Below are 24,048 nucleotides of genomic sequence, written 5' to 3' on the forward strand. Positions count from 1 at the left end.
AGGTGCATATGACGATCTGCACGAAAGTCTGCTAAGGCGGCTGAGCCAAAACCGAGAAGGCACAGCTTCAGAGGCAGTGGGGATAGCTCTACAACTAAGAGAGTCACTGGAAGGTCTGCAGCAGCAGGCAGCATCAACTTGGGGACTCCTGGAAAACAATTTTAAAGAAGCCCCAACTGAGGCACAGATGCAACAAAGCTCACAAGAGCAGCAGGAGCAAGAGGCACAACAGCAACAGCAGGAAGCGGAGCGACTTGAGGAAGGGCTATTGGAAGACCGAAAACTAGAGCCTCAGAGAACCGCTGCTGTAGGCCTCGAGCACAAAGTTGTTTGCTCACACAGGGAAGGGAATGCCTCTTCAACTGTGGATGGATTCGTAGAAGCAGAAACTCCAGAGAGTCATTTAAGAGAATCGGCCTTTGCCGATAATCACGGGATTCCAAGAGAATATCCACAGGCTCATATGGATCGGGAGGCCTCTACAGAGACAGTGCAGCTCCATACAAAGATGAGTTGCGAACCAACTGTAGCAGAGAATATTGAAGGCCTGTGGGATTTTGTCATGTTGGGAAGAGACCCACAGGAGCCACTGGAGGTGCAGCAGGCAACTGAGGAAATGAACAGGCTACAGCGGGCGCTTCTGGCTTTGAAGGAAGATGCCCAAATGAAGGAGCAGCAGAGAAAAGCAGCAGCTCTTGAAGACAGAGCACGGCAGCAGGAGCACGAATCAAAGCTAATGTTGATGCAGCAAAAGCACAGGAAGATGCTGCTGAAAGGCAGACAAAGGGAGGAGAAACGCCGGTCTCAGCTATATGCAGAGCTGAGTCTATGCCCACCAACCGCAGGGCATGACGGCATTGTGACAGTTCTAGCTATTTCAAAAGCCTCACCAACAACAGTGTCAGATGAACAATCAGCAGTACATGTCGCTGCTGGAAGAGCAGCGGACGCTCATATTTGGGCGAATCCGTCAGCGGCAGTTGTCCATGTGCGCCTAAGGCCCGACGAGGAATGCGTTCAGAAAACAAGAGGGGCGCCTCTCTCTTTGCCGCATGCCGCAACAGGAGCTGTTACAGGGCGTGAATTGTATAACGAGTATCAGCCTCACGGCCGTCCAGGAGTGACCCATGGGGAAAGAAATATGGAAGAGGCACCGCGGACTGCCACTGCCATAGCAATTGGCTTCAGGTTGGTTGAATCCCCGTGCAGCTTTTAGTGTTACGGCCCGCGGAGACACTCCTAGAGAAGCTTTGCACAACGAGTGACGGTGTGAATTCTACGGCCATGCTGATGCAATACTTGCCATTGCTGTTGTTGCGCTTGGGCCCATCGCTGCATTTTTGCGTTGCTGCCTTTGGGCACAGCTTCTTTTCTCGATCCCGGGAGCAGCGAGAGAGGCATCTGCTGTATTCAGAAGAACTGCGGCAGCGCAACTTTGCGTTTATCGCTCAAGACAGGACACAGTAACAAACTTCACAAAAACACCGAGATTTCCTCTAGTACATTTGAAGTCTTGGAATCCCATGTAGCATCTGCAGTCGAACGTAGTTAGCACCACCAGCGCCAGGAGGAGTTCCACATCTGCTAAAGATGACCACTTCAAGGCAGTATATAGCACCGTGTGCCAGTGCCTTCCCCGCTCCGCAGACCTCAGGCAGAAACACAACGCACACAATAAAAGTGAAGCGAGATACATCCACAGAAAACACAAAGAAGGAAAAAACACCTAAGTACTGAGATGGATTAGACCAGCGAGATACTACAAGAGCAGTGAAAGAGAGAGAAGACAACAGGCAGCTGGCATTCCATGTGTTACTGCAGAGCCGAACGGCGCGAGATGGAAACTGAGGACAGACGCAGCAGGGCAGTTTCTATGCAGCTGCATCAGCTGACGTATGAACAGCCTCATATGGCTTGGGAGGACTCCTGTGCGCAGTGGCAGAGAAAGCTCATGAAGGAGCAGCGTCAACGAATGCTGCTAATGCACCGATCCCTCTTGTTGGTGTCTCTCTTAGACAAGTGGGTGGAGAGAAGCAAGGATGCGCTGCAGCGGCACGGCCTTGCACTTCTCAAGAAAGCCTTCCAGGCAGCAGCAGCCGCACAGAGACGGCACCAGGCTGCTGCGCTGCTGCAGCGCACCTGGAGGAGCAGCTGCTTGAGGGCCCTTGCAAAGCAAACTATGAGGGAGCTACGTGTACAGCACGCAGCAAGGCAACTGGCTGCCGCCTTGGAGTGTTGGCATTCGTCAGCTCGACAGCGGCTGGCCAGAGGGGCCCTCCAGCAGCTGCAGCAACACGCAGCAAACCTTAAGGCCCTCTCATCTGGGGCAGTAACGGCAATTGCAGCAGCCTGGAGGGGGTACGCGGCGAGGAAGGCTTTCAGGGTGCAGCGCGCCTTGAGGGTGTTCCTGTTGCCACAAAATAAAGTCTATAGATGCCGCCTGGAGAAGCTGCAAGCCATCTGGCGAGGAGGCATCACAAGGCAGCAACTGCGGAAAAGGGGTCTGAGGTTGCCCTGCGACAAGGAAAAGCATCTTTATGCCACGAAGATACAGGTGCTCACGAAGCACCTGCTAGATAACTTGCTCTTGAAGGGCTCAAGCCTTGGGGGCCCTCTTATGCGGAAACACACCGAGAAAGCTGTTCTTGAGGCGTCGCTCATTACAGTCTTCCCCAGTCTCTGTATATCGTCGTGAATAGCTTGCTGTCTCGCTGTTGGTCCGTCTTCGTGTCTGTGTGCCCTGCCCACCACTCTCTCCAGCGTCTCTCAAAGCATCTCCCTTTTGTTTGTAGGCGGCGTTTCGCGGGCATCGCACACGACGGTTGCTGCGGAGCGGCCGGCTAGCAGCACGGGAACTCCAGCTGGAGATCGACTTGGTGCTGGAGGAGGTTGAGAGCAGACATCGGGAGCTGCCCCTCGTCACACTCCCTGAGATCTCCTCTCTCCCTCCACATATGCTCTGGACCTCCAGCTACGGAGTTCCGCCTCTTTTTCGTTCCCTCAGACTCCCGGAAGCTTTCACTCGGACCATCAGGAAAAGCCTCGGATACGGCTTATTTCAACGCACAGACGTCTGGCAACAGCCGCAGCAGCAAGAAGATCTGCAGCCGCCAAGGCTAGAGCAGCCGCACGCGCAACAAGAAGAGCCGCCTTCCTCTCTCGCGAAATCAGCGCAGGATCAAACGCCTGAGTGTCTGCTGCCGACGACCCCATGGACTGGAGCTGCCTCCTTCGAGAGCCTCCGACGGGTGGGCACTTCTACTCAACAGCAGACTTTGCACTGCCCCGCAAGAGGACTCCTAGGGTCTCCTAAGCAAGTAGAGGCCTCGAAGGAGCAATTAGATACGCAAGAATCCCCTTTACCCCACACTAGCGTTACAGCTCAGGGGTGCCAACTCTCGAGAGCTGTTCACACACTTTCCACGCAGTCCCAGAATCAGCAGCAACACCACCAGGAACAACAATCGCTGCTACACCCTCGAGAAAACCCCAAGCTTCTCAAGAGAAGTGAAAGCCCAGGACAGCTTCAAGGGGCCTTTGAACAATTCGCCACCAAGCCAACAACGCTCAGGAATAATCCTAGCGAGTCTGTCGATTCGGCATATTCCCAGGAGCACCAAGAGAGGCAGGAAGGACAGCGTGGATCAAGCGAAGTGCGGACTGCGCATGATCATTCCAGACAGCAGCTGCAGGTGTTGCCAGGCCTGCTGCTGCAGCAAAAGGAGCTGCATGCGCTGGCGCATCAACAGGACACACAGCAGCACCGTCAAAGCAGGCAGCGGACAGGCAGCGTCAACACCAAAGCCCTTGGAGACCTGAAAGCCTTCCCTAGCAGTGAACACACTTACACATCACAGTAAGTGGATCTATGAAGCGGTTGTCGAAGGACGTGAACGGCAGTAATGCCTGCCCTCGTCTGCCTTCATCCACTGTTGCTCGGTTACTGGCGTTGCATGCTGTCATGCCCGTGAGTCTCTCAGACCGTCCTGCTGGGGGCAGAAAGACACGAAGCGTCGGCGGCAGTTGGTACAGGGAGAGAAGTGGGGCCAGCAGTGGAGACCACAGCAGCAGACCATAGTACAGGGCCCCCCCTTGCCTTACGATGAGCTCCCCTTCTCTAAGCGAGCGCTCAGCATGCACACAGTACAGAGGCAGCAGCATGTAAGCCAAGGACCTTCACTGTTGCAGAGCCTACAGCCAGAAACGCAGCACCCGTACTGTGCATCCCTGCGGCAAAAACAGCGTGCAGAAGCCAGCACGTCTGCTTCTGGCATTGGAGGCCAAGGATCGCAAGTGGCAGCAAAGGAACAGCGCGTTGCAAAGTAAGGCGTTGAATGATGAGGAGGCCGACGATGGCTTGAAACCAGCGTCCTCGTGTTTGCCGCTGCGTCGCATCTGCGTATCCCTCCTGGGGGCTGCCGGGAAAATTTCTGACTTGAACCAGCCTTGCCGTTTGTGCGCCTCTACGGGTGTGGAGCCGTGTGCTGCAGCGCAATGATAGGGGGCGTGCAGCACGACTGTCTGCTGGGGCCGATGATAAGGCACCCTCAGCACGCGTTGGGGCACCAGCCAGCTGCGCACAAGGCCCAGCAGCAGCGGCCACACGCGCGTTGTCAGGAGAAGGAGACGCAGCACGACATGCAGAGCGAGGCCGGTAGTTCTTCGCCGTCCCCTTGTGAAGCTGCCTCGAATCGCCTCCTGCCTGCCCCCCGAGAGCGTGCAGCAGAGTGCGCTTGCCTCTGGGGACCGTTGGCTGCCTGCCTTTCATCTTCCATATATATATATATATGGCACATCTGGGGGAGTCGTTATTAATGCTAGCCCAAATTAAAGCTCCCCAGGCCGAGTTGTCGCCCCTATGTGTACTCAGGCTTTACTACAAGGCTCTTTCCCTCAATAGGAAGGCAAGGACCACTCGCCGGAGGGCCACAGGGACCCCCCTGCTGACATTGCGAGCGCTTCATTTCCAGGGAGACGTTCCTGGGAGCCTCTCTGAGTGCAGCAACTCTCCTCTTAGTGTGCAGGCGTCTCTTCGGGGCAAGGGGGATGATCCCCTTGTCACCCAAAGCGCGCAAACTAGAAGCAGTACCAGCAATAACATAGAAAGCCTCTCAGGGCTTCTGGAGGCGAGTTCCTTAGTCCTCACGGCAGGCCCCTTGAGACAGCGGGAGTGCGTCAGCGCCGCGAGTGTCGCTTTTCCAGGAGGACTGCAAAGGGAGGCCTCCGCAGCCACAGGGCAGCCGCAAGAAAGCCCTGGTCCAAGGCCAAGGCAGTCATTCAGTAATGCGTTCATAGAGGCCTTTGGCGTCGAGAAAGCTATGGGCTTCACCTGGAGCAGCTCATTATCCCAAAGTGCCGCGACTGGACTGCAGCAGCAACGCCAGCGCCAGCGGCAGCGACCTCTCCTTTCGGAGGTGCGTCCGAGGGCTTTGAGGCCTCGTGGTTTACGTGCACCCCGCAGTTCGGGCCTTGAGAGCTTGCGTAGTATGCCTCACACAGGGTTAGGGCCCCCTTAATGCGACGTTATTCGTGTATGATCCTTAAGGCCTCCGTTGAGTCTATCAACTGCCTGGCTACCCAGCCGTCTCGAAAAGCATGTGCACTGCCTTGCGTGACTCTACTGAGGGGTTGCCTAAAGTGTTTCCCCCGTACATCCGGTCAGTCCATGTGTCAGACACTGCACACACTGCTCTATTAGTCGTTTGTACAGCCGTTCACCCTGCAAGCAAGTATCCAATCTATACGAGGTCCTTGGGGAAAAGGCTCCTAGAGGCCGCACTGCTCTTCTAAAAGGATCCTCGAGATTTATGTGTCCAGAGAGAGAGTAGGCGAATGCATATCTACCGCTGCGTGTACAATAGCCTTAATTGAAGTTTGCGATTTATGCACGGGGAGGAGGGCCTGAGGTTCCCCATTTGAACTTGCTGGAGACGCCAGCCAGTCCCCAGCACAACGGGGCCTCAACACTGCAGTCCTGGCTATTGCTGCTGCCGTAACTACAGCTGCTGCCTCCAGATTTGCAGTAGCTGCAGCCAGACTGGCAGTTGCTGCCGCTGTGTCTCTCTAGCCATCGAGGAAGCATTTCATAGAACGAAGGTCGTGAGGCACCAGCAGCAAACGCGCCCCCAAGGCATCTCCCATTCCTCCAGGGACGCGCAGATGAAGCACCGGTTCGTCTCCGTCCACCTGAAGCATCGGGGGGAGAAGCGCAGAAGCCAGCCAAGAGGAGGAGATAGATCTATCATCGCAAATCATCGTGCATCAGCTGCGGGGCCAGTTCTCAACTGGGAAAAGCGGCCCTCACATTGTGGAATGGCCGTGCCGCCTCTTAGCTACGGGAGAAGGAAGGCGCCAGGGGTTAGACCATGCGGTTTGAATGCATGCAGGCGGTGTTCAAAGGTCCCGCCCTTAGAGTGTAGCAGCCAGCCCCAAGAGAGTTGGATGTCTCAGAGAGGAGCGAACCAAGGTGGAAGCGGCCTTTCTTATTTGCATCCAGGAGGGGGAACAACACGATTGAGTGTCTGTTTGCTCACCTCTACGCTGCAGACATGCGCGAAAAAGGCGACGCTTGTCCACGGCAGCCCCCGGAGATCTCTCGTCGCGGGTACAGCCAAAAGTGAATTTAGCAGCGAACTGGGGAGGCCTCTAAACGGTTCCCACTGCAGCCGAGAGGTCTCTGCTGCTTGGCTGTCTGAGAACACCAGGAAAACAAGTGGACACACACACAACAGCTGCAGCAGTGGGTAGTGCGAACGAGGATACTGACACGCGCATCGATCACGAGACAGAGCCACCTGGACCTGAAAGGGCCCTGGTGGCGATTGGCCAGTCCTGGCTAGCCACAGCTCGCCGTCTAGGGCCAGTCCTGGCTAGCTACAGATCGCCGTCTAGGGCCAGTCCTGGCTAGCTAGACACCGCCGTCTAGGGCCAGTCCTGGCTAGCTACAGATCGCCGTCTAGGGCCAGTCCTGGCTAGCTACAGATCGCCGTCTAGGGCCAGTCCTGGCTAGCTAGAGACCGCCGTCTAGGGCCAGTCCTGGCTAGCTACAGATCGCCGTCTAGGGCCAGTCCTGGCTAGCTAGACACCGCCGTCTAGGGCCAGTCCTGGCTAGCTACAGCTCGCTGTCCATGGCCAGTCCTGGCTAGCTACAGCTCGCTGTCCATGGCCAGTCCTGGCTAGCTAAACACCGCCGTCTATGGCCAGTCCTGGCTAGCCACAGATCGCTGTCTATGGCCAGTCCTGGCTCCCGCCTTCCCATGGATGAACCAACACCCAGAGTTCTCGGCAGCTTTGGTAGTAGGTGCATGAGGACGCCGGACCGTATTTTGCACCACGAAAAGCGTGTGCATGGTACGGAGGTGATATGCCTCCCTGACTTGCGTTTACCTGCTGGCAGGGCTGAGAGGGGCAGTGCTGCCTTCTGCCTGAGCTGCAGCAGCTTGCACTGGCTAAGAGGCAGCCGTAGGGTTTGGGGAGGCATCGACTGAGGAGAGGCCCCGAAGAAGTAGCGGCGCAACCAGAGGCGGCGTAGGACGCGAATTCGTGCAGCGTCGGGCTGCAGCAGAGACATGAGGCAGCAGCCGCAGTGCAGTCGCAGGATACAGTTGAATCCACCTGCCAGAGGCAAGAGCCAAAGCCACGCCGACGAAGGTCGCTCGGGATGCGCTTCAAACAAACGCGTGGAAGAAGGACAGTGCGCAGGATCTTCTTCTTCGGCAAAAGCCTGATGAGAGGCAAGGGTGCCTCACTGCAACTGTGCCTTCGAGCTTCGGCAGAGGAACAACCTCGACTCTCTGGGGTTGCGGGGGAACTGCTGCCGCGCCTAGCTGCTGCAGTCGCAGCTGCTGCTGCTGCTGCAGGCCCTGCAGCTGCGCCGCTGCCTCCTCCGCAGTGTCGGGAAGGACGTGATCGTAGATTCCCGCGAGGTCGTGGCAGAGAGAGGGGTGATCCAGCACGACCACCACATCGAACCCGAAGAGCTCTACGAGTTGTTGCAGCTGCTGCAGCGATGCCTGTTGCGGAGCGTTGGCAATCAAGCCTGCATGCAAGCCCAGCAACTCAGGCGAGCCGTACTATTGGTGGCATAGCGTGGGCACATGTGCCACGACGACGTCGCTGAGGAGGGGGAATAGACTGCATCTCTTCGGACTCTCCACCGAGGGGCGGCAGGAAAAATGCCCTAGACGCCTACCAGCGCGCTTTTTCTACGCACCTTCTGCGCAGCTTGAGTGCCTACGTGAGTGGTGCCTACGTGAGTGGTGCCTACGCGCGGGGGAGGCATTTCAGGGGGGAACGTGGCCTCTTCTCACCTGAGGCTGCTAGGGAAGGCGCATGCGTCTCGTTGCAAGCGGCGGTATCGTCAAGTTCAGCAGGGTCTCCTGTAGCGGCGGCTTCAGAATGCTGCAGCAGCGAATGAGCAAACGCTGCATGCAAAGCGGCGCTAAGACAGCTGCACAGCCAGGGAAAGAGCTCTAAAGAAATATCCCCCGGTCCGATCACGCCTTCTGGTGCTGCTCCTGCACCGTCTGCTGCGCCTTCGGCTGCACCCCCTGTCCCTGCTGCCCCCCCCGCTGCTGCTGCTCCTGCGTGTGTTGCTGCTGCAGCGTTTGCTGCTGCAGTATTTGCTGCTGCAGTATTCGCTGCTGCGTTCTCTTCTCCTCCTGCGTCTGGCAAATGCACATCAGGAGGCCGAGGCAACGGACAAAACGCCCCGCCTCCAGCAGCGACGCTACTGCCAACAAAAAAGATCAGAGGATCCTCCGGTTCTTCGACATCCAGATACCGACACACGCAGCTGCCAATACACCCCGGAGGCAGCTGCAGAGGGCCCTTGTCACAGCTGCCTCTGCACAGCGCACACATGACAAAGGTTTTCCACGCGAGGGCATGTATGCTGCTCGCATGCCCCTAGCAAAAAACTGCCCGTCCAAAAAAATTCTCCCCGCTCGCGTCAGCACTTTTCGCTGCCAGCCTTGTTGCACGCGCATGCGGAAGGGGGGAATGCAGGAGGAGACACGTGCTGCTGCCTCAAGGCTGCTCCTCCGCGTTCATGCGATGAAGCCCCTCGCCGCAAAGCCTTCCCCCTTTCTCTCCCCCACCTCCTCATCGTTTGAAGAGCACTCAAAACGCTGCATGCCTTCTACCGTCTCCCCTTCTCACTTACCTCGCATCAAGCTCCACAAAAGCCGGAGTCCATCCCTCTCGGAGGGCATAGTTGCAGAGAATTTGACAGACGCTGCTCTTCCCACTGCCACCACTCCCCGTCACCAGCACCTGCAGTATTGGAGCAGAAGAACGCACGAGAGAGAAGGAAGCTCACACCCATGCCGTTCGACGTCCACCGGCTCACACTGCTCCCCAAAATTTCTTCCCGAAGTAAAGGCCCCCTTGTTTCTATCTGCATGCGCGTGGGCTGCTGCAGTTCCCCCTGCCTTGGCATCCACTCAGCTAAGCCTGCTCTTTGCCGCCAATCATACAGCACCAAAAGGTCCCCTCCCTAACTAGCAGTGTGAGTCGAATCGACACAGCATGCGATCGCTAGCTAATGTCAAGTCGAGTCAAGGAACCCCGGAGAAAGTGTGAGCGTCCAAGCGAAGGGCAGGTACCCTCCTCTGCCTCTCAGTCTGAATGATGTCAGCTTTCGGAAGCGGCTGCCAGCTGCTTACTCGCGGTCCTACGGTCTGCTGAGCTGCAGCCGCGCGGCGTCTTTCATTGAGGGCAGCTGCTAAGTTGCAGATGAAGCTCATGGCTCTGTCGCCAGCCTCGTATTCCTAAAAAACGAACGACAAAGAGCAGGCATGCATACGGAGGGGGCCCTGTGAGCTGCAGAGCCACACAGATTTACGTAGTAGAGTAACCAGCTGCTATGTGGTGCATGTGCATACCAATGCCCCCCTTGCAATGCCAAAGAGAGCAGTCGCGATAGCACAGACCTCCCCTGCCGATGACACAAGGACAGGGCTGCTTTTGTTTGACCAGCTGTTGCTGCTTGCAGGCTTTCTCTCAACAGCAGGCGAATGTGTAGCAGCAGCATCCAATATGACGCGCCCAACATATATATATATATACCGATATAGATATATTTATACATATATATATACATATAGATATACATATAGATATACATATACATATATATTTCTACACACATAGTTGTATACTATACATATAGATATGTAAGCACATATAGACATATACACACATACAGATATTCACATATACATTATATATGCATAGATATAACGCCTGACCGCAGAGCACCTTGCCCACCTGGTGTACTTGACCTCTGATCTGCAGCGTGCAGCCCCCCCAGGAGAAGACGGCAAGACGAGCAGCGGGGGGGAGAGAGACTTCTACTTCGGGCAGCAGTTCGCATCCGAATATCTCCGCAGTGCCAGCTGCTGCCCCGCCCGTGCCTGCTGCTGACGCTGATGCAGCAGCTCCAGAAATCCCCGAAACTGTTACGGCGCCTCCTGCTGCTGCTGCTGCTGCACTGCTGCCGCCGATGCGGAGCCCCCGAGGACCGCCGCGGTCCACACCTCCAGATCCAAGCAGCTGAAGCAGGCAGAAAAAACAACAGAGCAGCGGCAAAGTGCACACGCGTGCAGAGAGAGAGAGAGAAAAGTGAGAGAACAGAGAGCGAGAAAAGAGAGCGAGAAAGAGCGACAAAAGAGAGAGAAAAGAGAGAGAGATAGAGAGAAAAGAGAGAGAGAGAAAAGAGTGCGAGAAAAGAGAGAGAAAAGAGAGAGATAGAGAGAAAAGAGAGAGAGCGAGAAAATAGAGAGAGAGAGCGAGAAAATAGAGAGAGAGAGCGAGAGAGCGAGAGAGAGAGAGAGAGAAAAGAGAGCGAGAAAAGAGCGAGAAAAGAGAGAGAGAGATTCAGCAACAGAGCGCTAAGTCGTAGGAGAAGCTTGGTGTGATCGTAATGTGGCGAGTCGAATTGCTTTGCTGCGCAACAAAAGACGAGACTTCCCCTGAGGGGCGCTACCCAGCCCGGTAGGTACACCTCCTCGCAGGAGCGTTTGAAGGGAAAATTTTGAAAAGGGGCCCCAGGAGGCCCTATTTAGTCCCTTCTCGTCCTGAGGGGCCTTTTAATCGGGAAACACACGCAACACACACATACCTTGACTGCCACTGTGTGTCTCTCGTCGAAAACTCCTTCCCCCTGCTCTTGTTCAGGGGGCTCAGGGAGGAGCACCCGCAGCTCCCGCATTGGTCTGAGCGTAATTAGCCGTACGGCTCGCCTGCTGCTCAGGCTATCGACTCCGGTGGGCCCCGTAGAGACACCTGAGCCGGAATTCGGGGCAGACGCGGTTACCGGGGGGCCCCCCCACACGTAGCACCCGCCTTCCCCTGCATGCGCCGCTGCTGAGCGGGCAGGCGGGACGGGGGCCCCCGACGCTCCCTGCCACAGCTGCTGCTGCTGCTGGATATCCGCCATTGTGAGGGGCGCTCTCTCTCTCTCTCTCTATAGCGAAGGAAGGGAAGCCTGGAGGGGGGGGCCCCTTCCTCGAGGGCTCCTGGTACCCAGGGGTCTACCGGGTTCTGTACCCGGAAAAGGCCCAGAGGGGCCCCGCCGGGCTCAGAGGAGGGGAGGCCCTTCGCGGGAGCGAGGGCCCTCGAGACGCTGCGCTTTCACGACTGAGCGCAGTGCAGCGAAGGGGAGATATGCAGGGTTGTACTTAAAGGGGACCACCGTGTACTGGCGAAGGGTTAGCCGGAGGCACTCTACAGTAGAGCCTCCCTGCGCAGAGAGTCAGGGGAAACGAGTGCTGTTCAGAAATGCGCGCTTTTTCAAGGAGAAGGCCTGGGTAATGAGGGCCCCCTCTGGGATGCCTCTGCTGGGGAGGGGCCCCCCGCCGCCGGGTACGCACGAGAGGGGCCCCCGCCTCCCCCCCGGTCTTCTAGAGGGAGGGGGGGTGGCGGGCCCTGGTCCATGTTGGGTTTCTGTATTGCGCCTAAAATAATGGCTTGTCTGCTTTGTTTGTCATGATTTCCTGGGAAAAATCTAAACTCTCGACGGAAAAAGAGGAACAGGCCCCTCCCCCCGCCCCCCGCGAAGAGGGTCGCCGTCGCCGCTGAGTACCGACCCTCGCCGAGAGTCCTCTTGCTGTGCATGCAAGCATTGATATGCGCATGTTTACTGATCCATTCACGTTTTCCCCGAGTCATTATTCTGGAGGGAAGCGGGAGGAGCCAGCTGTGCATCTGCGTCGACGTTGTGGCTGAGGCTCGTTTGTGACGCCCGCAGTCATCAGGTGGTACAAAGAGCTGGGGGCCTATGGCAGTGCAAAGGCATGCCTAACCTACTGCGGATACCAGCATAGCACATGCTCTGTTGCGCAGCGCTGACACCTCCGCATCCCCAGTTGCCCCGCTCCTACAAACAATAGAGAGAGGGGCCTCAGATACACGAGCCCACAGGATTGACGAGTGCTGGATAAAGCAGCGAAGGGAAACATACACATACGCACATATAAACACATATACATAGACATATATAGATAGAGAGAGACACACGCACACACACACATAGACACGCACATACACACACCCATACACACAGTCAGTCTGCACGATATGGGAGTACCGGTGTACTACCCTGCCAAAAAAAGCCCCACTATGCACATGCGAGCTAGAGTGGAGCAGAGCTGTTGGCCTTGGACCCCGATTATACGGTCGTGTTGCCGCTTCTGCGTGCGGCAAGCTCTCTGGATGGGGCACAGCACGACTGTATCCTGGCAGTCGGTCTTTGTTATTTTTCTTTCGTGTTATTGGCACTCTTATATCGCATTTGGCTCTATATCGGTATCGCTAGCAACTTCCCCCAAAGCTGCACCGCCCCCTTTTGCGTTTCGCGACACTTCTGCTGTGCTGCACTCTGTGCCTTTGCACGTTCTATGATGCTTCTTGGCACACTTTAAGCTTTTATCTCGGCTGTGTTGGTTGCGGGCCTGTCGCCCTGGTACGCCTTGCCTTGGCTTGCAGCGCATCGCTCTGTGCTAACAGCTTAGCCCTTCGTTGTTCTGTCTGCGGCGTTGCTGCTGCCCGTCCTTTCCGGTTGTTTGAAGGGGGTTTGTACAAAAGTTCTGTCTCAGTGACTCGTTGTTGCGCGCCTTAGCGCCCCCCCCTCCGCGCCTTCGTAGCCCAGTCACACTACTGCTTCCTAAGCCCCTGTGTTTCGCTTTCTGGCTGCGACTCGATTTGAGGTACACGGCAAATCACACTCCTGCGGCGCTGCAGTCCTAAATATGGAGGCACTCGTGCTGCGGCGGGGCCCCTTGGGGATTTTCGGCGCCGACGGCTACGCCCAAAAGGGCCCCCAGGGAAGGATGAGCGGGCACCATGGTGAGCCCCCACAGCCATCAAGACATGGACTCAGATTCCCACGAAGGGGGAAGTAAGGTGGAGAGAAAATCGCAAAATATATCATCCATGACGCAGCGGCATGAAACTCTTGGAGCTTTCCTAATATAAAATGCCCTAAGGGCTCCAGGAACGTGAACTCGCATCACATGAAGCAGTACACCCACGGCTGCGTTACACACCCCAAATAGGACTCTTCTGATGGTCAATGAGGAACGCAGCTCTCCATGAAAATGCCCATGCAGCGGAAACCGCCTTTTATACTTCTGTGTGCCGCGCCAAGGGGGCTGTTGCCTCGCCTAGTTGTAGACCATGTACTTGGCAGTAGCGCTAAACTTCTTGTACCCTTTGATCACGCGGTTAATCGCCTCAATGAAGTCCTTCTCTGAAATGCTCTGTTCCCCCAAAAAATCACACACCCACACACACATGCACACAGACGAACCGAACTCACGCGTTGCCGAGAATAAAAACTGGCTAGAAATTCCAAGGTGCATCTGTATTTATTTCGCTGTGGGGCCACCATCGATTGCTGCTGGAAACGCATGAGCCGCCCGACCGACGCTCGACAAAAGGCTCCCCTCAAAACACAGCAGCTAATAGTCCTTGAAAGGCCTGATCGCCTCCACGCTAATAAGAAAGGAGCTCCGCAAGCACGGGCTCATGCAGACGCGTCAGAAGAGGGGAGACCTCCATGCTCTGTCGGAGGCACCCTGTGCAGCCTACCTTTTTCCTGGCCCTTATTGCGAGGATGCCCGCCTCCGTGCAGACAGAGCGGAGATCTGCGCCCGTGCTGTTAGGGCAGAGCCGCGCGAGCAGCTCGTATCTGATGTTTCTGTCTACGCTGAGAGTTTTGGCGTGAATGCGCAGGATGTGGGTGCGGCCCTGAGGAAAAAGAATCTCAGTGCACCGGGCAGGAGGAGGTGGCTAATTCATCTTGGTGATTGCCCAACGGGAAAGGCTGCGGCTTGCGCCTACCGGATACGGGGACATACGCTGCAAGCCCTAAAGCAGCTAGAGCTGCAGCCGCAGCTGAGGCTACAGGGGAGGCCACAACACTGCAGCAACCCAGCAGCAGCAGCCACGCAGCACCAGACAAGCAATAAACACACACATGCACTCAAGCCCCTTACTCACTTCGAGGTCTGGAAGCCCAAACTCGATTTTCCGGTCGAGTCGGCCTGGGCGTAGAAGGGCGGGATCTAGGGTGTCTGGTCTGTTCGTCGCCATGAGAACTTTCACGTTTCCTCGTGCCTCGAAACCATCGAGCTGATTGACAATCTCTGAGGGAAAAATCCGCAAAACACAGGCCCCAGGCAGAAAGGCGCCGTCCAACAGCAGGCATCTGATGGCTACCGCTAAGAAAGGGAGCGGCGAAGTTGCAGTGGGTGACCACGGGGAGCAACACGCCAGCACCCGTAGAAGCCCCTCCGAGCGCTACATTCCCCCCTCACTCTATGCATGCCACGACGTATCTCCCGCACAGCTCCCAGAAGCAGCAAGGGACTCTCTTCTAGCGGTTTCCCCTAAGGAAAAGCTCTACGCGTCGCAAGGCACGCGGCAGGTGTCTAGGATCGCCTCCAGACGCTCTGCCTACCCAGCATGGTTCGCTGTACTTCGTGATCTCCGTGACCTCCTGATTCGCCCTCAGACCCTCTGCTGCCGCCAATCGCATCAATCTCGTCTATAAAGAGGATGCAAGCCCGGCGACTTCGTGCCATCTCGAACAGCTCGCGCACCATGCGCGCGCCCTCTCCCACATACCTGCAGAGAGGGGAAAGGAAGAGGCCAGAAGACGGAAAACACGCGAGGCTCAGGCGAAGAATTTAGGCACCAGACGCCCACAGGAGGAGAAGGAGACGAACAACAACACAACAGAGCGAGCGAGCGGCGCATAAGGGCCCTCCAGGAGTCTGGCTGTGTTTTCTATCTATCCGGCGGAAAACGGCTCCTCGTTCTCACATACTTCTGCACAAGTTCTGATCCAATTACACAAATGAAGCAGGCGTCTGTCCTATTGGCAACTGCCCTTGCTGTAAGGGTCTTGCCAGTGCCAGGGGGGCCGTACAGCAGCACACCCTTGGGGGGATCAATGCCCAGCGACAAGAACCGCTCAGGGTGAAGCAAAGGAAGCTCGAGCACTTCACGCAACTGCTCGAGCTGCTCCTTCGCACCGCCGACGTCGCTGTACGTCACGTCTGGCTTCTATAGACAGCACGCAAGACAAGCCACCCCCCGCCCTTGCGCCAGTCAGCGACCCGTCTCCTTCGCACACACACACTTCCCTCCCTCCCTCTGCGCAAAGAGCGAATTTCCTCGCTCTCAAGTGTCGCCCGAAGGGCCTGCCTCTAGGCGAGAAAAAGCACTGCTCATATAGCGTACCTCCTCCACCGTCATCATCACAACCGTCGGATCAATCTTGGGCGGGAGGGGAATCTGAATCTTGTACTTGTTCCGATCGACCCTGTGTGTTTACGCATGCATGCAAAAACGCATCGCAAGCAGCAGCTCTACGAGCAATCCTAAATTCCACGCCGCTGCAGTTCAAACAGGCTGCGTGTTTTGGAGGGCAGCACACACAACCCCGTCCACCCCTCAACCTCGAAGATACCCCGTCTGCAAAAGGCCATTTATCGCAGATCCCCCCTCCCCCCTTTCTTACCCGACTCGCATGCCTTCCTCAATATCCATGGCGGCAACCTTCTCCCCCAATCCAACGACGAATTTTGCGATCTGCTTGACGTTGATGATGTACTTGGGCTCGTCATCGACATCCCCTGTCATGCCACTCCTAGAAGCACTCTGGGACGGTCCACTCCCCGATGCTCCACAAGGCGGAATAATTTTAGTGCAGCGAGCAACCTGCAAGGGCTGCTCCTGCATCAGTCTCTTGTCTGCTGCAAGATCCCACTGAGAGGGCGGGCAGAGACCAGTGTCGCTTTCTCTCACGCCACACAGCTTCGCAATGCGCTGTGCCTGCTGTTTGATGTCGTTTTCCACCTTCTTGGTGCTCGCAGTGTAAGGACTCAATCCCTGTGGCAACAACATGCGCAGCAGCGACAGTGGCAGCAGCAGAGGAGACCAGCAGTCGCAGCAACGCAGAAACAAGAGCTGCCGCTCACGGGCAGCTTTTTGGCGCTTACACGCGCCTACCCCCCGCTGAAGGACCTTGCTGCAATTCAGAGGCAGCAGCATTCAGAGGCAGCAGCATTCAGAGGCAGCAGCATTCAGAGGCAGCAGCCATACGTATGACTTCAGGATATCGATATCTGCAGCATCTAGGGGGGGAGGGGCAGGCGCGCTGTCCTCCTTTTCTGCTGAAGCCGCTTTTGGCCGCGAGGCTTCAGAGTTCGCCATCTTCAATCACCCTGCAGTAGCGACACGCACAGCAATCGCTGCGAGAGAGGCAGAGATAGACAAGGAGCCGCCTGTAGACTTGTCTGCTGAACAAGATCCAAGCAGCGCAAGCAGTCTCGCTCTTCCCTCCTCCCCCAGTCAGAGGAACCCTGCGTAGCAGAAGTGTTACACCACCCAGAGGCATGCCCCCAGGCCGCTGCTGCAGCTACTTCCCTCCAGGAGAACCGATGCTGCTGCTGCAAGAACAGTCTTCACTAAGGAGCTGCCTCCTGTGCGACACCTGCTCGCAGTCTCTGCCCCCCCCCCCCAAAACTGAAGCCTCTTTATGTGTGGCTACTGTCAATAGACGTACAAGAGAGGGCAACGGCGGCCCCCCAGGGGCAGGTGAGGGAGGCGCGAAGCGGGAAGGCCACCTGGGATAATGAAGAGGTCGAGTCGAATAAGAACCCTTTACTGCGCTTCCCTCCAGCTGGTTTGCCTGCTCGGTTGGTATTTCTAATACGTATTTAAAGACAGCCAATTCACTGCTGCTGAGGCTGCTGCGGAGGCTGCTGCAGCCCAGTGGCTGCAGCAGCCTCCGCAGCAGCCTCGGCGAGAAGCTCTACAGCCCCTACTATTCAAGCCATTTCAGACTAGTAAAAGTTTAGCTTCCCCGCGTTTTGGACGGTCAAGGTACGCGTAATAGGCAAAAGATTTGCTGGTATATTCTACGGCTGGAATCTCCAGACGTAGGCCCGCCACACTTGCTGTAGTACCAGTAGCTGCCATGCCCCTTCCAGAACGAAAAACTGTCACAGTTAGAATGGCCTCAGCTGTACGCACACCTCACACCACTAGGTGCTGGAACAGTCCCTGAAGCACCTCCTCAGCGACTACTGACAGAACTACGTCTTCAGAAGTGGCGCAGACAGCTCAGGAGGGCATCTGTTTGCTGTTGCGGGCTCAGCTACACCAAAACACTTCCTACCATAGCACAATAAGCATGCTCAGCCAGATATTACCAAGCAGCCGAATAAGCTGTGTGCACCTTCGCCCTTATTAGTTTTTGCAGAGTAGTGGTAGCTCATTCCAAGGGGCGCAACGTCCTGTGCATGTGCGCCAGTTGCTATGCGCAACTGGATGCCGTTACTCGGAGTAATTAGAGGGTGCGGCTAGCGGTCCCTGCTCTCTCATGTTGGAAATCTGGAGGAGCGTGCCGAGGAAAAGGGGGACTTCTTCTGGAAAGCACTCACTGGCCTTCATGTTTGTACTAAATCTGGAGTTAAGTGCCTCCCTAGAAAGACCTTTTAAATACAGTCTCAGCTGGTAGCACCGCATGGTTCGATGCCGTTTTTCTTCTCGTCCACCGCCTGTGGATGCAGCGGAATGTCCGGGTTAACTACAACATTTGTCTGCCTTCTATCACTCCAACTGATAATTCAGTAATCCGATTTCCTTTCGCAGTGATATAGACAAGGTAAACTCCCTACGACCAATAATGTTTACGGTTTTACAACTCCTGTTGGGCGGCAGAAGGCAGCCTGCAAGCTGACGTGAGCACAGCTTCATAGGTGGTAAACAAGCATGAATTGTAAGCCGATAGTTTGTAGGTACGTCTATGTCCCGTAGACCGAAAAATTTTGAAGACCACAGAGATGGGCAAGTCCTTAAGCATTTTGTCAGCCGGTTGGAGAGGCATTCGGCATTGTAACCTCAGATAAAGAGAAATGCGTGTGTTTTACCACGTGCCTATTGGAGGGCGAAACAACTATAAAGGCGGATCAGTTATGCGATTTTGATGATCATTACCTTTCAAGTCTCCATTCAAGCCCTAATTTTTCGGCTCAAGGCAAGTCTAATCTCGTTAGAATGCTTTGGGGGAATTGATTCAGCCTAAGTAGAGGAGTCCATCAGTGAATCCACATACGGAGAAATATGGAGCTTAGGCTCGTGAAGCCACAGCGTACACTTAGTACCTGCTTTTTTTGTAAGCTCTGGTTTATCTGAAGTGTCACCGATTGGGGCCGCTGGATGGGCAGCGACTGCTTGATCGAACAGATAATCGCGGGGCTTCCACATGATGGTCTGCCTGAGGTTGAAGGGGCAAATGAAGGCAAATCCTGCGTCATCGACTGCAGAGAAAGAACCCAATCGAAGTTCAAAACCTATGAACATCTGGGTGTCAACTGGCTTCGTCCTACACCCCAAGAAATACGAGAAAGGAGGGCCTCAGGGAGCTTGCGTTCTCAGGCTGCCACAGGGAGCCTCTCCAGCAACACTCCTGAATTCGTTATCTGAGATTGCGTCTATATCCCGGAACTAGTGACGCATGCAAAAATTCAGACAGCTTAAAACATCGGGACCTAATCCCAGCAAAAGTTAGCTGCTCGGAGGGCAGAACTGATGCATCGGGTAAACGGAAAGCCGCCCGCATATCCTGTAAAGCGGTGTGGTGGGCTACAGAGAAGAAACCGTAGTTGGGGACCCATAACAGGTTATCTCCCCCTTTTAAAAGTTTATATTGTGAGCAAGAATCATTAAGTTTACTTCGCATCGGTCAAAGTGGATCCTACATTCCAGCAGACACGCAAAAGTACAATATGCCTGTCCACTCGTCAGCTCATTCCCTGTGACTCAGGCTTGCTGGCGGGGGCAAGCACGAAATTATTGGCAAGGATGTAATAATTAGATGAAAATTTAAGCTAGAGGTCTGTGTCTGTAAGCGTGGTTCGTCACTTCAATGATGATTCCGTGCACCACGACGTAATCCCAGGTATGCCGCAAATGAGCTGATGGAATACGCGAATGTGGCCACAGCTGCTCGCTTTGAAGGTTGGTGTGCGGGGAACCGCTACGAAAAAGCGCCTTCCAGTCTCCTTGACAACGTTCATATGAAATGATAGTGAGCTGGACAGAATGGGCAGCTCAACAAGATGAGGCAGTCTCATGCAGATAGCTCAGCACTGCAGTACGAGACACTCCTGAGCATGCTTTCCGTTCACTGGTTCTGCAAGCGACTCTTTGTTAAGGCACGTAGCTTGAGGTTTTAGCCGAGAAACAGCAAGAATCGGCAACTATGAAGGTAGAGTTGGCGGATGTGCTAAATAATTGCTAGTTGTCAGCAGGATGACTACCTGCTCTTTCCTTCTCGCACCGTGTTGAGTTAGTCCCACGGTCACTGGTTAACTGTGGTTCGCTGTATCATGAGCATCCACAGCACGACGAGGAGATCGAGCGGTAGGCGGACGATATGTTTGAAAGGCAAAGAGCAGAAATTGACAATCTGCTTTCGGTAAAGCCCGGTAAGGGTTGCTAAAAAAGACGGAAGGTGGCGCTTGTCGGCTAACTTCAAGCCCCATAACAAGATCGCTGCGAAAAACAAGTCTCTTATGTATCCTACTGGCGAATAAATTAATAAAATAGACATGCAACAGGCTATTCCCCATTTGACTCTGCAGAAATCTTACAAGTCCCCATTCATCCAGATGACAGGCACAAAAGCAGCGTTTTAGCCTCACGTTCACCCATATGCCGTTTGGACATGCCAATGCCACGCGGAACTGTGACGTTAGGTTGATGGGGAATCAGTACAACTGAGCAAGAAGGGTTGTATGGCTTTCTAGAGGGCTGACGCTTTAGTATCCAGCTCAAATGTGCAGGATCATCCACAGCACCTACAGCGTGCTATTCAGCTGTGGAATATGAGGCATCTTTGGCTAACGAAGCAAGCACGTTTGTCTCACCCTTGCGAGTAAGCATGGATGCTGCGGAACTGCGGGCTTGTGCCGTATGTATTGAAAGTTCACTTCTACACTTGCCCGAGTAGTCACTCCCTTAAAGGTTTATTTCAAGCATCTGCAGTCTACAATCAGGACAAAAGACTTCGATTTTGCACGGTAAGGACGCTTTTTGTGGGCCTACTACTCCTCGGGTACTCGCGCTGCTCCGTTATGAGAAATATTGTTTTCTGACAACCGGTGCCAGTGGCATAGTGGTGTGAGTTGCTTCTTCCCAACGGATGCGGGCTCTTCGGAACATCACATGTTTGCTTGTAGTTTTCACTGCTCTAATGAAACCGAGCAACGGCATCCAAGGCAGTAAAGAGAACCCTATATGGTGTGGTCGAGAAATCAACCATACGCCTTTAACCTATCTTACAAGGAGTGTCGACGACTTTAGTAGCATTAAAGTTGTTCACTAGCTTGAGCGTCTTCCCTAATATGACTTTATAGCAAAGCATCTTATGGGCATTACCATGTGGTCACCGACGCGCTCTCGCGACGCCACAGCGGTCCACGTTGCGCAGCCCGACCGCGTTTGTCTATAAAGATTGATCGTTTCTACCGAATGATCGTGAAGCACATGCTTTGGATACCCATTCATCCGCAACTATTCCCAGAATCTAGCATAACAAAAGGCATTAACATTGCCATGTTAGGATGGCCTTCTGTGGTTCAAAATGCAGCTGATTTCACTCCGCCAGGAAAAAGACGATCGCGAATTTGCGCAAAATGGCACTGGGGAGACTAGATTAGCAATACGCTGGTCGGATCTGAGTATTAACTGATCGACTGCCGTAGACCAGTGATCAGGACTACGTACGGCTAGTTGGCGGAGTCAGCGGTATTGGCCATTGGACCCCTTGATCCAGCTTTGTCACAGCTCACAAAGTCACTCAATCAGCCTCAGCTCATGACTAAAGCTCCACGAACTTCCCAGGAATATCATCACAGATAAGGGTCGGAAATTTGCTGGTGCTTTCTGCCGTGCCTATATGACCCGCCTGCACATTGGCCACAATATGATCACTCCTAAGCAGGCTGAGGCAATGGACAGGCAGAACGCACTAACCACGGACTTCTGCAGTATTAACCACCCGTGATCACAAAAACCAATTGCTTGCCTTAAAATCTTTCTGCTACTGAGCGCGCTCACAACATAACAGAGTAGTAATGTTCTTGTTGCTCTCGCGCATCCCTGGTCTACACCAAGGAACCTTGAGGAACCCCTTTTTCATTCCGGCCTGGACCTAATGCTCCAGGGTTAGCATCCATCCCTAACGATGGAGGGCTTTCCAGAACAACTGGTCAATGCACGTGAATGCACGCACAAAGTTCGAGAGAGACAAGAAGGGAATTAGGCCAACCGGCGGTGGATGTGTTTTCGAGCCTAGATATTTGCTTCAGGTGAATCGGCGGGCTTTGCGAGGTGCACCGGAAGGTGACCAGACGAAGGCGGATGACGGTCAGGGGGCTAAGATGACTCTCAATGCTCTTAAAATCAATGAGTTTTGCTCACTCTATCGATTTACTTCAATGTTGGAGGTGTCACAGCACTGTCAATTTGGGCTTCCTACAACACTCCCCGATTCTTTTGCGGACTTTAGAGCGCAGGGAAGTGACGTAATTGAAGGCGAAGGATCCACAGTGAGCCACAAAATTGCTGAACTCCAGAGCTGTTGAGCTGGAAAGGCACAATTGACGAGAGTTTTTAGTGAACTGGAGCAGGCAACGTTGACATAATGGCTGACGGAGGAGCAGTTGTTGGCTTCATTTCTTGTTCAAGAATTTTCGCGGTTCTCTCTGGTTCAACAGCGCTGATCGACATGGACGGCATTCTTCGCTTTTTTATAAATTTGCCTTCAGCGCATGCCCTAGCTGAAATAGCTACCTTCATCTGTGGGTACTGCCTGAGAGGGTACCGGCTATTAGTATTACATGTGCTGTGCACACAGATTTGTGTGCAGGCACTCTCAGTGATCTTGTGTGTGCACTTTTCCTTCTGTTTCTCTTGGGGCATTGAAAGCAATCATGCTGCATGCACCAGCCGTATCTACATGCAGAGACTGCTCCACAAGGCGGGGAGGCAGCGCTGAACTTCTATGTACTTTAACCCCAATATACTACGCTGCCTATTGCTTTTAGCGGGAGTTCACACAATTTAGCGCTCCGATAACAGCAAGCTATTAGCGCTAGAGTCGTGTTGGTCTGGTACCTCGTCCGTCGTTGGCTAGTGTGCATGGCTTTTCCCCCCTGCATTTCACTCCTTCACTGGATGCAATTTTCTCCCTTATTTGTATTGTTTTTGCGTTTGTCTCAGTCCGAGGGTAGGGATCTATTCCCCTGTCTTGCACGCAAATGCTCTTGACTGATAGGCACGGAATGCAAGGGCACATTTTGAATTGGGGGGGAAGATGGAACGGTCTGAGCTACACTTACACACCTTATATTAAACTGGTAATATTTCACCAAGAAATAGCACAGAATTGACTAATTGATTTGTCTTCTTGTATATTACGTTTATAGGAGAGTACTGCTAACTCAGTAAAAGACTACGCAATGTCGTGTGCCCTAGTCGTTCTGTAGAACTGCTTGAAAGTGCTCGAAGCGCTAAAAGGATGCAGCTACACAGGACCTAGCTGCCCCTCTCCCCTGATGTCGCAAGTGAGGGGCGCTGGGATGACAAGAAGGCAGTACTACTTGGAAACGCTCAATAGCTTTACATTCAGTTTGTATTGAGTGTGGAATAAAGTGTTCCCTTACGAAATCCCGAAATGCAACCAAACTTTTACAGCAGGCTGGGTGTGCCTTTCCTTTGATGTAGGAACTCTGCACGCTGAATGCAGGCAAAGATCTTTGGAGAATACCTTACTGCTTTCTAGTACGCATTGCTTCGCATTCAAGACTAGGTATCTCTAAGGACTCCTTGTGGAGCGCTACAGTAGCTTAACTCCAGGCAGCTGCATAGATCCTTCCATGACAAAGCTGCCCGTGATACATAAAACAAAATATGGTGATGCCCATTGCAATCGCATACCTTTTCTGATTTAACTAGATGCAAAGTGGTTTAAGGGGTAGCCGTCTATGGCTGCCTTACCTGGTATTTAGTACACCCCTCCCCGCGATCCTTTCCAGTAGTAAGGAGCAACGGCAGCCAACTAGCGGAAGCGCACAAAACATACTAAATAATTGCTTAAATCTAACGATTCTTGTTTTATACGAGAAACATGATGGTAGCTCACTAGGCCACATAACCTATGAGCCCTTGCGGGACAGATGAATGGGATGCGACCGGAAGAACAAGGGCATGGGGAAACGGATGGGGGCAAGACGAGGAAAATGTTGTTTCCTCCCCTTTTTTTGATCAGATTCTCATTCATGCATGCAGGAAAAGTCGTTTTAAAACAGAATTTATGAGTTTGGGTGAGGAAAGCAACCACCCACGGTGTATATACACCCCAATCACACCCCATCACAGCACGGGAGGAGGGTGCGCTGCGGGATATTTTGTTTCTTTGAGCACATTTTGCTCTTTTTGAGAGTCTTCTGGACCCTATACCAAAAGTTT

The 24,048-nt window shown here is 54.1% G+C and overlaps 3 protein-coding genes across 3 annotated transcripts; 1 reads left to right on the top strand and 2 right to left on the bottom strand.

The window, feature by feature from the left end:
- Positions 1–1,807: 1,807 nt before the first annotated feature.
- Positions 1,808–4,106, top strand: LOC34621749. The gene is made up of 2 exons (XM_026337253.1): positions 1,808–2,554; positions 3,981–4,106. Exons 1-2 carry the CDS (start codon positions 1,808–1,810, stop codon positions 4,104–4,106), a joined length of 873 nt encoding a protein of 290 aa, XP_026193038.1.
- Positions 4,107–6,063: 1,957 nt separating this feature from the next.
- LOC34621748 (mRNA cleavage and polyadenylation factor clp1) lies at positions 6,064–12,992 on the bottom strand. The gene is made up of 9 exons (XM_026337254.1): positions 12,792–12,992; positions 11,123–11,404; positions 10,270–10,554; positions 9,666–9,770; positions 9,164–9,273; positions 8,715–8,845; positions 8,310–8,516; positions 7,749–8,038; positions 6,064–6,186 (listed from the first exon to the last, which is right to left on the bottom strand). The coding sequence occupies exons 1-9, from the start codon at positions 12,990–12,992 to the stop codon at positions 6,064–6,066; spliced, it is 1,734 nt and encodes a 577-aa protein (XP_026193039.1).
- A 672-nt stretch (positions 12,993–13,664) lies between these two features.
- On the bottom strand, positions 13,665–16,722 carry LOC34621747 (26S proteasome regulatory subunit 7A). Its single transcript, XM_022734941.2, has 8 exons — positions 16,612–16,722; positions 16,028–16,398; positions 15,748–15,829; positions 15,332–15,570; positions 14,963–15,129; positions 14,503–14,648; positions 14,092–14,250; positions 13,665–13,760 (listed from the first exon to the last, which is right to left on the bottom strand). Exons 1-8 carry the CDS (start codon positions 16,720–16,722, stop codon positions 13,665–13,667), a joined length of 1,371 nt encoding a protein of 456 aa, XP_022591737.2.
- Between the last annotated feature and the right edge of the window lie 7,326 nt (positions 16,723–24,048).

This window comes from Cyclospora cayetanensis, unplaced genomic scaffold (genome assembly GCF_002999335.1).
Source record: "Cyclospora cayetanensis isolate NF1_C8 unplaced genomic scaffold, CcayRef3 CcayRef3_contig_171, whole genome shotgun sequence".
NCBI classification, from domain to species: domain Eukaryota; phylum Apicomplexa; class Conoidasida; order Eucoccidiorida; family Eimeriidae; genus Cyclospora; species Cyclospora cayetanensis.

What these genes read in the sequence shown, in the direction of transcription:
- LOC34621749 (XM_026337253.1), top strand. Translation starts at nt 1,808, where the DNA reads ATGTGTTACTGCAGAGCCGAACGGCGCGAGATGGAAACTGAGGACAGA. An exon ending in TTTATGCCACGAAGATACAG is followed by an intron (nt 2,555 to 3,980) that starts GTGCTCACGAAG and finishes TGAGTCTCTCAG; the next exon opens with ACCGTCCTGCTGGGGGCAGA.
- LOC34621747 (XM_022734941.2), bottom strand. Translation starts at nt 16,722, where the DNA reads ATGGCGAACTCTGAAGCCTCGCGGCCAAAAGCGGCTTCAGCAGAAAAG. An exon ending in GAGGAAGGCATGCGAGTCGG is followed by an intron (nt 15,830 to 16,027) that starts GTAAGAAAGGGG and finishes GTAAACACACAG; the next exon opens with GGTCGATCGGAACAAGTACA. An exon ending in GGATCAGAACTTGTGCAGAA is followed by an intron (nt 15,130 to 15,331) that starts GTATGTGAGAAC and finishes CCCTCTCTGCAG; the next exon opens with GTATGTGGGAGAGGGCGCGC.
- LOC34621748 (XM_026337254.1), bottom strand. Translation starts at nt 12,992, where the DNA reads ATGCGCTGCAAGCCAAGGCAAGGCGTACCAGGGCGACAGGCCCGCAAC. An exon ending in ATACCGATATAGAGCCAAAT is followed by an intron (nt 11,405 to 12,791) that starts GCGATATAAGAG and finishes CAGCTGTGGCAG; the next exon opens with GGAGCGTCGGGGGCCCCCGT. An exon ending in TTTGTGGAGCTTGATGCGAG is followed by an intron (nt 8,846 to 9,163) that starts GTAAGTGAGAAG and finishes TGCGCTGTGCAG; the next exon opens with AGGCAGCTGTGACAAGGGCC.